The 14,170-nt window shown below is 39.8% G+C and overlaps 3 protein-coding genes across 3 annotated transcripts; 2 read left to right on the top strand and 1 right to left on the bottom strand.

Moving 5' to 3' along the window:
* Window positions 1-5,418: 5,418 nt before the first annotated feature.
* On the top strand, window positions 5,419-8,433 carry LOC141815006 (ATP synthase subunit delta', mitochondrial-like). The gene is made up of 2 exons (XM_074702967.1): window positions 5,419-5,748; window positions 7,814-8,433. Exons 1-2 carry the CDS (start codon window positions 5,473-5,475, stop codon window positions 8,156-8,158), a joined length of 621 nt encoding a protein of 206 aa, XP_074559068.1. The 5' UTR covers window positions 5,419-5,472; the 3' UTR covers window positions 8,159-8,433.
* A 2,177-nt stretch (window positions 8,434-10,610) lies between these two features.
* Window positions 10,611-11,983, top strand: LOC141815464 (BOI-related E3 ubiquitin-protein ligase 1-like). The gene is made up of 4 exons (XM_074703407.1): window positions 10,611-10,865; window positions 10,983-11,050; window positions 11,140-11,408; window positions 11,477-11,983. Exons 1-4 carry the CDS (start codon window positions 10,819-10,821, stop codon window positions 11,981-11,983), a joined length of 891 nt encoding a protein of 296 aa, XP_074559508.1. The 5' UTR covers window positions 10,611-10,818.
* An 803-nt stretch (window positions 11,984-12,786) lies between these two features.
* Window positions 12,787-13,542, bottom strand: LOC141814288 (uncharacterized). The gene has a single exon (XM_074702223.1). The coding sequence runs from the start codon at window positions 13,540-13,542 to the stop codon at window positions 12,787-12,789; it is 756 nt and encodes a 251-aa protein (XP_074558324.1).
* Between the last annotated feature and the right edge of the window lie 628 nt (window positions 13,543-14,170).

A 14,170-nucleotide genomic window follows, 5' to 3' on the forward strand; every position in this document is an offset into this window, starting at 1 on the left:
ATGTTTATTCATTGTCTTATGCTCACCATTCTGTTTCTTCCTTAACCTTTAGTTTACATGTGCATGGTCTCTTCAATGCTTTATTTGCACCTCTTTATGCAGGATCAGTGGTAGGTGTCAACTTGAAAATCATTTCAGTCATTACATGGTCTCTAGATTCTGCATTTCAGTCCCTCTTCTCTACCGCGACGCAGCAAGACAAGAATCGCGATCCTTTAAAGGATCGCGATGAGGAACCTAAAGGTTAACCCCTTCGCACGGCGCACCCTTCGTGTTCTTCTCGCAGCTGGCCAGAGAGTGTAGGGAGGCCGACCACGGTGGTGAGGAACCCTAAGTAGAGGTTTTCTTCCCGTGTCGAACGCCCTTGCTTTCTCCCACCGCGCGACACGCCGCCGTCCCTGGCCGACGGAAACCGTGCGCCGGAGGAGGCTTCTGCCCATCGTGCCGACGTTGGTCTCCTTGCCGGCCGCCAGACAAGCGACGGGAAGAAGAGTTTGCCCGTTTCGACGCCATAGCCAGTGAGGAGTGTTGCTATTTTTCTTCCTCGTGAGCTCGACGTCACAACCAGAGAAGTCAGAGCTGTCGGATTCGCCGCCGTCGTGCTCTGATCCTTCAGCCTCGAGGGAGAAGAACTGTGTCGAAGCTGCAGCCACTGGCATCCTCTGATCTGAGGCTTCTATGCTTTGGGGTTGAACGCGAGAGGAAAGGGAGAGTTTGCTCTGTGCTGCCGACCGTAGCAAGCCAGAGAGGAGTCCTAAGTTTTGTGTTGTTGACCACAAGAAAACAGACTCATCTTTTGTTGCATCCCGTGTGAAGACCACATGGCCAATCCTTCCCGTGTGAAGACCACATGGCAAATGCTAGCAATCTGGTCCGGGAGCTTCTAAAGTTGCCAAAATGCGTTCATTGCCTACTATCAGTTTCGAGAAGTCATGATTTTGTTGGAATGTATACTATAAGCTTTGTTTTTTTGTATAAACATCTATTTTGCAATAATATTGAAATGAAAATCACCTTGGTCAAAATGTCTGCATTTCTTATGTAATGCAGTTGTCCACTTAATTTATATTGTAGATAACATGGTGTGTGGTGTCACACACAGAAGATCATGTTACCGATTCTTTATAAATTATAAATAGTAGCTCACAACCAAGATGGATAGAGACAAACCATTGGAGTGGTTGTAATGTAATTGGTATTAGTTTATCTTGACTAATAAATTACACTAGTACACTATGTGTGTATTGAGCAGGACCGTTTGAGGTCATTCGATTTATACTAACTATATAATCGAATTAGACTTCAGTTATTATGGATGTGCATGCTCTTAATCCCGATATAATAATAAGCACATATACTTAGTATGCATTTCTTTAATTCATCAAAGGGTGAGATTTATCTCGTTAGATCAAAAGACCCGATGAGTTTGGAGATAATGCTATGTATATGGTATGTTGTTGATTATAGAAGGAAACTGTGTCCTATAATCTAGGCTGATGATGTCCCCTTGAGGAGCTCATAAGGATTATCATGTAAACCCTACAGGTGGACTTAGTTCCGCATGATAATAATGTTGAGTGGTACTACTCTCAGAATCAGAAGTTAATTAATTGAGTTGTTAGTAATTCAATTAATTGATGGACATATGATATCTTAAACACAGGGAGATTAATGTACTCATGTAAGAAAGAGCTCATATTATAATATGAGATTGGTGCAGTATTTCAATAATAACCCTTTAGTGGTATGAGTTATTATTGATGAACTTGAGTTGGGTGTTTAGGGAGAACACAGGAAGCCCAAGCTGATCAGGAGGTCATAACCAATTCCTCCTCTAGGTCCCTACCATAGCCTCTGGATAAAACCTCGAATCCACCTAAGAGAATTCTGTGGTAAGAATTTTGGATAGGAAATTCTGTTAAGAATTTTTCTTGTGAAAAAATTTTGTTAAGAATTTTGTTAAGAAATTCTGTTAAGAATTCTATTTCTTCTAAAGCATAAACAAAATTTTGATATGATTTTTTCATAGAAATTTTGTTAAGAAATTTTGTTAAAATAACAAAACTTAATAAAGAAATTTTGTTAAGAAATTAATAAAATTTTATTAAGAGATTTTGTTAAGACAATAACAAAATTTAGTTAAGGAAATTTATTAAGAAAGTCTGATGCATTAGATAATTAGATGACTCCACACTCGCAATCTTTCAGATTGTATAGAAATTTAAGCATCAAAATTGCAACGAACAATCATGCAAATCAGTGAAGATCTTCCCTTCACCACAAAGTGATCAACAATCTCCATGCAATTAGGAAAAAAACAAAAGAAAGACTTCGATGGGTCAAATGAGCTTACTAATTGACGGTGATGTGCATGCAATTATATCGAAGTTACAAGTCTATGAAGTCAATCAAGCATGTCGACCATAGTGGATAGGGATATCCCAACGTTAAAGAATATTTTGTTTAGCAGAAGACTATTCTGTCTTTATCTAATCATCAAAGTTATTGAGATTGACTACAAATCATACTCTCACAAGGCTAACTCAGTTTCCCTTTCAAATAAACTAAATGAAATCCCTGTTACTATTTCATCTCCATTGAACTACATGGTATTTACAGCTTCACTTCTTTGAAGGTTGAGTTCAGATTTTGCTAGTTCTCTAACAAAGTCTGTGCCTATGTATTTACTTTAAGAAAACACAATATATTCTAAGGTAAAGGTCACATCACAATTTATATACGAGAAGTAAAGACCGTGCTATATAGACTTTAAAATTTCCACAGCACTGAGGCAGACATGGAAACCTACTTGCAAAAATATATGGTTCCAGTAGGTGACTCCATAACTCCAGAAATCCCAAGATAGCAATCCAATTAATCTGGTCAATGATTGTTTCTTTTCAAAAGCACGTGAACTTTAGGCTTTAGTTAGTGCAGGAACAACACGTAACCTGAAATAGAGGAAAAGTCAATTCACATAAGTAGGATATTTCTAGGGCTAAAGTACTAGAGAAAAACATATAACATGAAAATACCATTCTATAAAAGAAATGTATTTAGTTGCAAAATCAAAGAACGGACCATCAGAAAAGGCTCTAAGATTCAGGTTATAAAAATAGAGATGAATAGGCATATAAGAAGCAACTGCAGCACAAAAGAACTATCAAAATAATTTTCTGATGATGATTTATTTACTTACAGTTATTATGAATACATCAATGTGTTCAATAAAATGAACTAATATCTGTGAGTGAGAAGATAAATAAAAGTTTAGATTGTGAAGGAAAACTTCAGAAATTAAAGGTTCCAAGAGAAATGCAATTAAAATTACATTAAAAGTGATTTAAGAACATTCCAAGTAATACAATCTTGGACAGAGTTAAATAAAGAGATAGTAGTTGTCTAGCAATTTGCAAGCAATGTTGGTGGTTAACATTTGATATATATGTATCAACTATTAACTGGCGCTTCATGGTCCTATACATCGGTCAGCTAAGTTTCGACCGAAGGAATTTCCTTTTCTTTCTCGTCTGCAAATGACCAATGGCTGGTGTATTTAGTAGCATGTATATTCAGGCCTTCCATGGCTTCATGCATCGTCAATGGCTGTTTAGCCTTGAACACGTTTAAAGTAGGTCCTCCCTTTACAAGGAAGATATACCACGTTTGTTTTCGGACTGGACAACCATTAGGCTACTACAGCACTTGGGCTCTTTTCTCTCTTCCACATCATTATGTGGTGTAGACGGCTGGTAATTAGATGTTTACTTTATTATAGTTAAAGGAATGAGGGGTAGAGGAAGATTTTTTTATATTATAAAAAAACTCAAGATGAGGTAATTAAAAGTGATTTAAGAACATTACAAGTAATACAATCTTGGACAGAGTTAAATAGAGAGATAGTAGTTGTCTAGCAATTTGCAAGCAATGGTGGTGGTTAACATTTGATATATGAATCAACTATTAACTGGTGCTTCATTGTAATCACGAATAATCTAAACAATATTTTTTTAATAACTTCAAGTAAGCACTCCATTGTTGAAATGGGAGACGAGGACAAACTTGATGAAGTCCTAACATAATGTCATGACATGAAGAAATACATATGATGCATTGTCTTGCTGTTAATACATGTTATCAACAGTATACAAATTGCAAACATCAATACCTACATTCACTTGAATCTCTTCCTAATACCTATAATCCAATCAAGATGTACTTCTGCTTTCTCACTTGAGCCTAAAGTTCTAAAGCTATGCCTTCTCAAAATATGTTGAGCACCAAAAGAGAGAACTGGATGATGAATGTTATTGCAGAATAAATGCTAAAATATTCTACATTCATGAGGTTATCAGATTGAGGGCTTAGTAAATCTTAATTGGCATTTGAAAACATACAATCTAATTTGCATGGTTTATATGAATACAAAGTCCTGCATAAAAAAATTCAGACTTCACACTTAAAATAGTTCATCTAACAACAGACGTGATCCCTTCTCTGATAAATTTGATCCCAACAGGACCAAGGAAGGAAACCGCCAACTTTCCAGAAATTTTCTTCAACCTTCAGTGGTCATTCCAACAAAATACAAGAAAGCTTTATGCATGTAGATAGTAATGAATTCGCATACCAAAGATCAATTTTTCCAATCACTTTTTTTTCAGTGAAGTGCAGATCAGAACTAACTCGATACAAGAATTAACAAACCACATGTACATAGTAGAGAATGGACCAAACGGGCGCCAATAGTAAGAAACCTTCCCATCGCCTTCAACAGGCTGTCCCCTATAGCAATGCCTCAGGAGGTATAAGGAGTAAAATGGCGCCGCGACAAAGAGAAGGCGCTGAGTAAATCAAGATTGAGGACGCGATGAAACAGGAAGAAAAGAATTCCCTTCTTCCAATTGATAAGTCGTTGAAATGGAAGTGGATGTGATGAACGATGATAGGAGCGGCCGACAAGAAATGAGGATAAGGACGATATGGAATCCAGATATTGGGATCCTTCGAGGGAGGGGCACTCCGCCTTCACGAACGCCACCACCGCCATCGCCACCCTTGGCCGGCGTCGCTCCTGTCTGCCGGAAGACACTCGCCAGGCATACATACGAGCCACAGTCATCAACTGGGCTGATTATTGGGCCTTTATAAAAGCCCAATTCGTGGGTTTCTCATAGTAGGCCTTTGTTATAATTGCGAATTAGATCGAACCTGAGCTCGTCAATCTGGACAAACATTTAAGTCACGAAACAGGAAAATCCTACTTTCTATTGGTGCATTATCAGGGGCCCGTAATGTTTCGGGATGATAATGAATAATTAGGATCTGTTTTTTTTTCCTTTGGTGGCTTGTTGGAGACAGTTGATTTAATCTACCGTGAGCCTGGGTTATAATACGCCGTACAAAGTGTTGCTGCCATTTTGGTTCGTCCAATTCCGCATCGAGCGAGCGAGCGAGCAGCAGCAGCCGGCCATGTATCGCCGCGCCCCGTGCCTCCTGACCCGCATCATCGCCGGAGGCGGTCGTCGCAGCGCCGCAGCCGCCCGCCCATTCTCGACCGACCTCCCGGCGGCCCCAACGGAGGACACGGCGTTCGTGGAGGCCTGGCGGAAGGTGGCTCCCAATATTGATCCTCCCAAGACGCCTTTGGCCTTCATGAAGCCCCGCCCCGCCACCCCTGCTTCCATACCCACCAAGCTCACAGTCAATTTCGTCCTGCCTTACCAATCCGAGATCGCCAATAAAGAGGTTCGCCCTTCCGTCCTTGATAGATCTGCGTACATTTCACCTAGGGTTTCACTCTGTTATTTGGTTGATCCTGTTTATACTGATCCATTTGATTTGCACGTTTTAGGATCTGATAGTTTTTAACTGAAGACTACTTGATAATTGTTCAAGGATTACAAATGGATACATGATGATGATTTTCTGATACTAGATAAAAGGCTATAACAATGCTGTTGATCCCAAGTTGTAAATGAATTGTTTTGATAGGAATGACTCAGGTTTGATTGCCCATCTTTTGATTGATTTCTGACAATCTTAGTATGGGGTTGATTTGAAGCTTGACATTTTCTGTATTTCTGGAAGAAAAAACTGGAACGCTAAATAGATGCTTGTTTATGATTGATATGTTTGCATCAGAGGTATGGACTGTGGAAGGCTTGATTAATTTAGATTTGCTCATTTCTTTTTTGATGTTAATCTGCCAATTAAACTATCTCTGGAGTAAGTACTGCACAAAGTAATGGGTATGTGTCCTTAACAGAGGGATCAAAATTCTGCACTGATTTTTTTTTTCTGAAACATCTGTAATATTACAGGAAGCAATATTTTGCTAGATATAAAGTTTGTGGTTTAAGTGTGCCTTCCCTTTTAGGGAAATAACTCATGCTGCAGAAGTCCATAACAACAACAACAACCAAGCCTTATCCCACTAGGTGGGGTCGTCTTGCAGAAGTCGATAACATTCTATGAAATCAATATTTCATTGACTATGTGTTACTTTGTTGCTCAGCATGGACATTGTAGACTTTCATCTCAGACTAGCTTCCAGGTCTAATTCAAAGTTGGAAAAGGTTGCCTAGAATTGATGCCTTAGGAATTTTATGCATATTCTATCAGTAGAAGCTTTTTCATAATTTCTACCTTGGCACATTTGCTAGAAGTAAATTTTTGTGAATATAAAATAAATTCATTTTTGTTTGAACTACGTAATATCTTACTCGGCATAGTGGATAATTTCTTTGTGAATATAAAATAATTAATGTTTTGTTGGAACTATGTAATCTCTTACTCAACATAGAGAAGCGAGGAGAATATAATTTTCTTGGTTAATTTATAGACTACATAGCCCTTGCAACTTATTATGTTGTGTATATTATGAACAAGAGCTGAAGAGGAAATTTGTCAACTTTAGAAGGCTTTCCATATCCAATCTGATTAGCCTCGTAAGGCTGCCAGTTAAGCTTTGCTTCATGGACAACTAGAATACACTGATCGTAGAAGACATGAATAGCTGGACTTATGGTGATTATGGTAACAATTGCTTTTGGCATATCAATCACTAGAAGTTATTTATCCAACCAACACCTTTTTTCCTCATAAGATTTACACTGTACTCAATATTGGATACTTTGTAATAACCTTCTAAGATATTTTCTTTTTAGGCATTCCTTGATACCAGATTGTGATAATTTATTTTGAATTTTTTTGGCATATCCCATCCTAGAGTGAATATTTTTACTAGTCAGGAAGCTTTCCTTTGAAACGTGTACTGTTCTATGACCAACTACCAAAGACAATAGTTGCTTGCAAAAAACAACACAAATGTGCTAATTCCTAAATGTAATTCCTTAGACGAGGCTAGTTCAAATGATAGAGTTAACATTAATTGTTATAAATGGTCCAGAGGCTTGAATCTCCAAGACAACAATAATTAATGTGAAATTCCATTGTCTTCATTAAATGGGATCAATAACTGAATAGCACGGTTTATGTAAACATAGACAGCTTTATTCCACACTTTGAAATGATTTCATCTGCTATGAAAAAATAAGGTGCTGACGGTGTTGGGTAGAGGTATACCATGGAGCGCTCTATCATCATCATTATCATCAAGCAGTGATTCTCTGAAATATTTATGAGCAACTATTATTTATTGATTGTTATATTCTAAATGCTTGGCAATCCATTGATGTTTTCAAGTGCATGAATTGAAGTTTACGTGGTGTCTAAATTCTAGTATATTATTTAAGCTGCTAAGTGTGTTAACTATTTTTCACTTGGTTATTCAAAACTCGACTATTTTCAGGTTGATATGGTCATTGTCCCTGCAACTACAGGGCAAATGGGTGTTTTGCCTGGACATGTAGCCACCATTGCAGAGCTGAAGCCTGGTGTTCTATCTGTACACGAGGGGAATGATGTTACCAAATACTTTGTTAGCAGTGGGTTTGCGTTCATCCATGCTAACTCAGTTACAGATATAATTGCAGTTGAGGCTGCTCCTCTCGATAATATTGATCCAACTCTGGTCCAAAAAGGACTAGCTGATTTCACCCAGAAGCTGAACTCAGCTACAACTGACTTGGAAAAGGCTGAAGCACAGATTGGTGTTGATGTTCATAGTGCATTAAATGCAGCACTATCTGGTTGATGTTACTCTCCATTCCTATTTTGAGCACAAATAGAAGTCAAACTCCTGCGCAAGATGAAAGAAAACTTCTTCAATAAATCATACTTTCTGCTGCAATCGCATTGTACTCTGGCAACTTCATTGTGATACCACTGTACGATTGTGAGTTATTTTGGCATTCTGTGCTTCTAGATTGTCAGATTTCTCAGTCGTAAATGCTTAATATCATGTTGATGCAGATTTGTCAGATTCTTTTATGTTGTTTCAATCGCATATTTGTTGTGTTTGATCACTCAGTTTATTTGCCAAAGTTTTTGTTTCCACCTTTGTTTGGTTGCATTTCTGTCATTTAGCCTACTTCATTTTTTTCTTATTGCCATTTCTCTGGTGACTGCTTATCAAAACCTAGTTGTTAGAGGACCACACGTTTGTGGAAAATCTGCATGCCATCTTTCAAACTATTGGCATTTGACTTCTTGTTGTGTCTTCAAGTCTGTATGTGATACAAACAAATAGTTCATGTATCAATTTTATAAAGTATATAATAGATTGAATATCACATTTTGTTACGACACGTCTTGTTTATGACAAGATCTGCATTGTCACTAGTAATACATGGTTCTAGCTAGGTTGTGTAGCTGAACGAGATTGTATAGATAGGGACTATTTGGAATTGTGAACATAAGAATGAGTTGGGTGGCATTTTTTATTGATTATAAACATATTGGATGGCTAATTATTCTTCATCTGAGTATAATTGATAGAATTATTATTTTTTAAATAGTGTTGTACAAATTTAAAATAGAATAAAAATTAAAAGGATATCTCAAATTATATAAATTGTCAAAAGATATCTTATCAGATGTTTTATTTTGAGAATATCTTTCATTCCAATATTATTGTAACTTATTGGTAGTTATTATAACGTGTAGTGGTAATGCTATAATATGTAAAAGTTATTGAGTGGTTGTTATAATATTATTTTTTATTTTTAATATTATTGTAGTAGTTATGATTAATTGTTACACTATGTAATATCTAATATAATGTTGATGAATTTAAAATAATTATGATAAAATTTAAATAATTTTAATCAAGCAGTTGTCTTAAATTGTAATAGTTATTTATCGATAGCTGTTATAATAATGTGGAATATTTATCAGATTTGTATAATTTGAGATAATCTTTTAATTTTTATTCATTAACATATGCCAACAATGAAAACCTACTAATAAACAATGATGCTTATTATGCACTGCTCGATGTCATTAAAACTAAGGTAGTATTAAGGCTCAAGCAATAATAATAATAATAATAATAATAATTGAGAACCAGATGATATGTCTGTATTAGTTGAAAGAGTTTTTTATTTGGAGGAGTGATAAAATCAAACTCTTTATAAGAATATTATAATGGATTTAAATATAAATGTATTTAAATATCATAATATGTGTCTTAACTTATGTTAAATTTGATTAAATAAGTCAACTTATGAACTAGTATTAGTAAAAGATTTACTTATAATTAAAAAGTAATTTAGAAAATTCTTTAGCATGGACAACTTCAAGGGAGAAAAACTAAAAACACAAAATACAAATGGGTCGATGAGTTATGTTTTCTTCTTTGAATGTCTATATTTTATTAACTCCAAATTTAATTAGTGTTCCAAAGTAATTTAAGAAGAAAGTTGACATAAAAATATCTTCTCCCAACTCCCTTTTCCATTGCGCTAATCTCCTTAACTCGTCAAATTGTGGGCTTTCATGATTCATACATTTTGATGACGATGCTGTTGGATTTTTTTTTGGAGGAAGACTACGCATTGTGATTATTCAAAGATTAGGTGCTAATTAAATTCCAAACAAAATCATTTTTTTATAAGTTTCTTTCCTCCAACGTCCAAATTTCATTTCATTAAATTATTAAGCTAATTAAAATATTAAAGAATACAAGTGTTTGATAAGTTCAGTTTGTATAGAGTTGCCATCAAAAGGAGAAGTTTGAATTGTTTGCTACTTCTACACCCTTTTTCTAAATCCCTAACAACTCCATAAGAAACTTCTAACATAATAAATTAATAGTGGATATATGTATTTGTGACAAGAAAAAAATGATTAAACAATAACACAAAACACATAAATGAACGTTGATATCATTTAAATTTAGTTTAATACAAGTATAGACATGGTGGAAGATAATAATCAGAATACATCACAAAGAAAACAAAAAATACTCCAACGATGAAGAAGAAAACATGGAAAATCTATGCATCAAGGAAAGCAGGGGACCCATTTATATCCTCCCCCATGGTCGCAGCCTCCATTATCAATCCAAAGCCTAGGAATTCCCAGCACGAGATGAAACGGTGAGCCTCAACTGCGAGCTAGCAGGCGAGAGGCTCCGTCCAACTCAAAAAGGAGACAGCTTTAATGGCGCTCTGCTGTTCTTGCGTTTGCTCCTGAGAAGAGGCCAGCTCTCGCATGCTTCTTTAGACTGTTTCCATCGTCGGGAGTGCCTGTATTCAGTATTGAACTGAAGAGGACAAGGTGGAAGGGGAGGAGCGGCAGATAAACGAAGGTCGCATTCAAAGCTCTATCCGTTTTTGATTCGCTTCCAGCACCACCACAGCCGATTCTTTCTTCCTCCTTTACAGTCTTCTCTGCTGCTCGCTTGCGGAAGTAATGACAGCTCAATCTCAGCGTCTCTGCGATTTCTGGCTCATCGATAGGTGATTCCTTTGCGAGCAAGCTGCGATCTTGATTAGTATTTGAGGGATTTCCTGTGTTAAAGGTGGGATTTTGATGAGTTTTGGGTTGGAGTTCGGTGGATGGACGACCGATGGCAGAGAGATGGAGTTGAAGCCATCGGCGCCTGGTTTCTTTCATCCTTCGGCGGCGTTGATACCCAATGGAGGTGAGGAAGAGTTATTCCTTCTGGTTTTTGATTTGTGATTCCGTTCTCTGTATCGCTGTCTGCAATTTGAGATGGGTTGCGTGCGACAGCTGCGCCGAATGGAGCGAAAAGAGTTAGAGAGGCTGTCGGCGCTCCGACGGGGACGACGCCCCTGGAGCATAGCCGCTCCGGTAACATCTCCAACCTGCCTCCACCCCCGCCTGCCGTCAACTTCCACGAGGAACAGAGCCAACTGCCTGCCGTTGTCTCCACTGGATTCCGCCTCTCGTCTGCCTCTATTTCTTCTATACTCTGTGAAGAGCTTGCCGTTCAAATTAAACGAGAGAAGGATGAAATCGAGCAGTTAATCTACGCCCAGGTAGCTTCAATTTCGATCCTCCTCCCCGATTGCTTGGCTCCAACTCACCGTCGAACCCTTTTTGTTAGGGCAAGCAGATACGGCGGACGTTGGCGCGGAAACAGCGGCGGAACTTCCGTTCTCTGATTGGGGCAGCAAATGACTCGATCGCGGGGAGGCTGAAAGAAAAGGAAGCGGCGGTGAAGCAGGCGGCGGCACGTAGCGCCGAGCTCGAGGACCGCATCGCCCGCCTCCGAACCGAGTCGATGGCGTGGCAAGCGATGACCATGGCCAGCCAGGAGAAGGCCGCTTCTCTCTATGCGCAGCTCCAACAGGCCACTTCCACGACGCCGGTGGCCCGCCGCGAGGGATCGTTGCTGCCGGCAGCGGACGCCGAGTCGGCTTTCGTCGACCCCGATCGAATCAAACCGGGGAGAGCGTGCCGCGTGTGTGGGTGGCGGGAGGCGTCGGTGGTGCTCCTCCCCTGCCGCCACCTCTGCCTGTGCGAGGCCTGCGATGGCGTGCGGCATCCGGCCGAGTCATGCCCGGTTTGCCGCTGTGTTGGAACGGGGAGCATCCAAACCTTTCTTGCTTAATACGAATATATATATTTTTTATATTTATATATAGAGAGAGAGAGAGAGAGAGTATGTGAGAACTGATATCTTGCGTGATTTATCCCACGTAACTCGACACCTCCGACTCATCACTGTTGCCGCTGTGCCGCATCCCTCGCTGCGTCGTCCAGCCACCACCGGCCATTGCCTTGGGCCCAATCGACTCGGCGTTCGTCGGCACTCCGTCCGACAGTAAATTCCGATCGGATAGTGATCGGAATCCGATAAATTTAATTGGAAACGCGGTCGGCAATTTCGAGCATCGGATTCCGACGAAATCACGATCGGATTCCGATAAAATCACGATCGGATTATAGTCAAATCGCGATCGGAGATCGACCGAGGAAGGACCGACATCGCGTTTCAGGCCAAATTCGTCGGATTCCGACCCCTACCCGATCGGAATTCGATGTCAGACGGAGCGCCGGCGAACTGCGCATCGATCGCGCCCGAGGCGGCTGTCGACGGTGACCGGACGGGACAGCGGCAACGGTGATGAATCGGAGGTGTCGCGTAGGGGTCGCACGGGATACTTCGTACAATATATCAATTTCTTTTATATATATATATATATATATGCTTTATATAATTTTTTTAATAATTCTAATTTTTGTGTAATTATTTATTTGATTGTAATCGCGCCCAATTACAATTGGCGAAAAAAAAGACAAAAAATTACCTTTATAATATAATGTTACAGGACTCTTTTTTGAATTGAAAAAGTTTTGGAGGTGGAATGAAATTTATCAATATAAGTTGACCGGTCTAGAATTCATTCGAACTTAACCGGTCGACGCGCGGCGGCGCTGGGGCGGTCCGAGCGGCGAGACTCTAGTTGTGTCGCCGGAGAATCCGATCCCCGCCATCTGGAAATTCCGCCGAGCCGGGTTCGCAGTCAACAGAGGGCGGAAGCAGAGGGCGAAACCGGCCAGTTCGCCGCCAGGGCGCTCCGTCGCTGAACGCCTCGCCGGAAGCGGCTTCATGAGCAAAGGCGGAGCGGAGGATTCGGACACCCTTCGTGGAGACATTCTCCAGTACGATTCCGACGTCGTTCTCTTCTTATGGGACGGAAGCCGCCGCGGAGACTCGTCGTCGGGGCGCCCACTCTCCGGCGAAATCACCAAGTCGGCCCTCATCATATGGGACATCGAAGGATTCAGGCGTCTCGTATAATGGTCTTCTGGCGTCATTCCCCTGTCCGACACAACCGCTGCAGCAGCGTCGGCGGAGGCAGGACCGGAGAGTTTTTTCTTCCGCCGGCGGCGGTTGAGAAGGGCGGAGAGCCAGGAGGCGGACTTACGAAACTTGTGTGTCTTTACCTCTCCGCCTTCTTCTCCTAGGGCGCGGTTATGGCCGCGGCGGGCGAAGAAGACCGAGAGAAGGGAGGGCCGCGCGAGGCCAGCGGCGGGGGTGGAGCAAAGGATAGGATGTGGCTCCTCTAAAGGCTCTGTGTCGGCGGCAACGGAGTTCAGGCGCTCACGGAGGCAGGTGGCGCAGACGCCGGCGCCGCTCTCGACTGGGTGGCGCTTGCAAGTCATAGTCTCTGCTGCGACCTCTCGGCGTCGCCCTCTTGCTGAATAAAAAGAGCATCATTAACAAAGTCAACCGTTTCTATTTAAAATATTTTTAATATAAATAAATTTTTTTAAAACGCCCTTTTATAAATTCAAAATCTTTATTTATTTTTTCTGAAATTTTACTATTAAAAAAAATGATAAATCTCAGTAAATCAGGAAATACATACAGTGGTCAATCCAGATGCCTAACATCCTTTGATTGCGTTCCTCATTTGAAAAAAATTCTTACAAATACGTCATAGCTGACGCCAACAGCAAGAGATAAACCCTTTCACGATCCTGCTGATGTTTTACCGTTGCATCATTCCCCAGGGACGAAGTTTTACTATTAAACATATTACAGATGGTATGACACACCTTTAATAATAATTTAAATAGAAATAATTTTTAATGGACTAAAATCAAACAAGTATCAGATTATTAGTTTCAAATTTCTTGGTATACAGATTATCAAAAAAATAATTTTTAAATAAAACCAGATAATAAAAAGATATGAGTTTTTTTTTCAAATTCAACGATATTTTTTCAAACAGATAAGTTGAGGTGATCATGACGCCAACAGCAAGAGATAAACCCTTTCTGATTGAGA

The sequence above is a fragment of the Curcuma longa genome, chromosome 21, assembly GCF_044706935.1.
Source record: "Curcuma longa cultivar G26 ecotype Majalengka, Jawa Barat chromosome 21, ITB_CL_G26_1.1, whole genome shotgun sequence".
Lineage (NCBI taxonomy): Eukaryota > Viridiplantae > Streptophyta > Magnoliopsida > Zingiberales > Zingiberaceae > Curcuma > Curcuma longa.

Coding starts and splice junctions, on each gene's coding strand:
- LOC141815006 (XM_074702967.1), top strand. CDS start 5,473: ATGTATCGCCGCGCCCCGTGCCTCCTGACCCGCATCATCGCCGGAGGC. Junction 5,749..7,813: donor CCGAGATCGCCAATAAAGAG/GTTCGCCCTTCC, acceptor GACTATTTTCAG/GTTGATATGGTCATTGTCCC.
- LOC141815464 (XM_074703407.1), top strand. CDS start 10,819: ATGACAGCTCAATCTCAGCGTCTCTGCGATTTCTGGCTCATCGATAG. Junction 10,866..10,982: donor GATTTCTGGCTCATCGATAG/GTGATTCCTTTG, acceptor GACCGATGGCAG/AGAGATGGAGTTGAAGCCAT. Junction 11,409..11,476: donor AGCAGTTAATCTACGCCCAG/GTAGCTTCAATT, acceptor CCTTTTTGTTAG/GGCAAGCAGATACGGCGGAC.
- LOC141814288 (XM_074702223.1), bottom strand. CDS start 13,542: ATGACTTGCAAGCGCCACCCAGTCGAGAGCGGCGCCGGCGTCTGCGCC.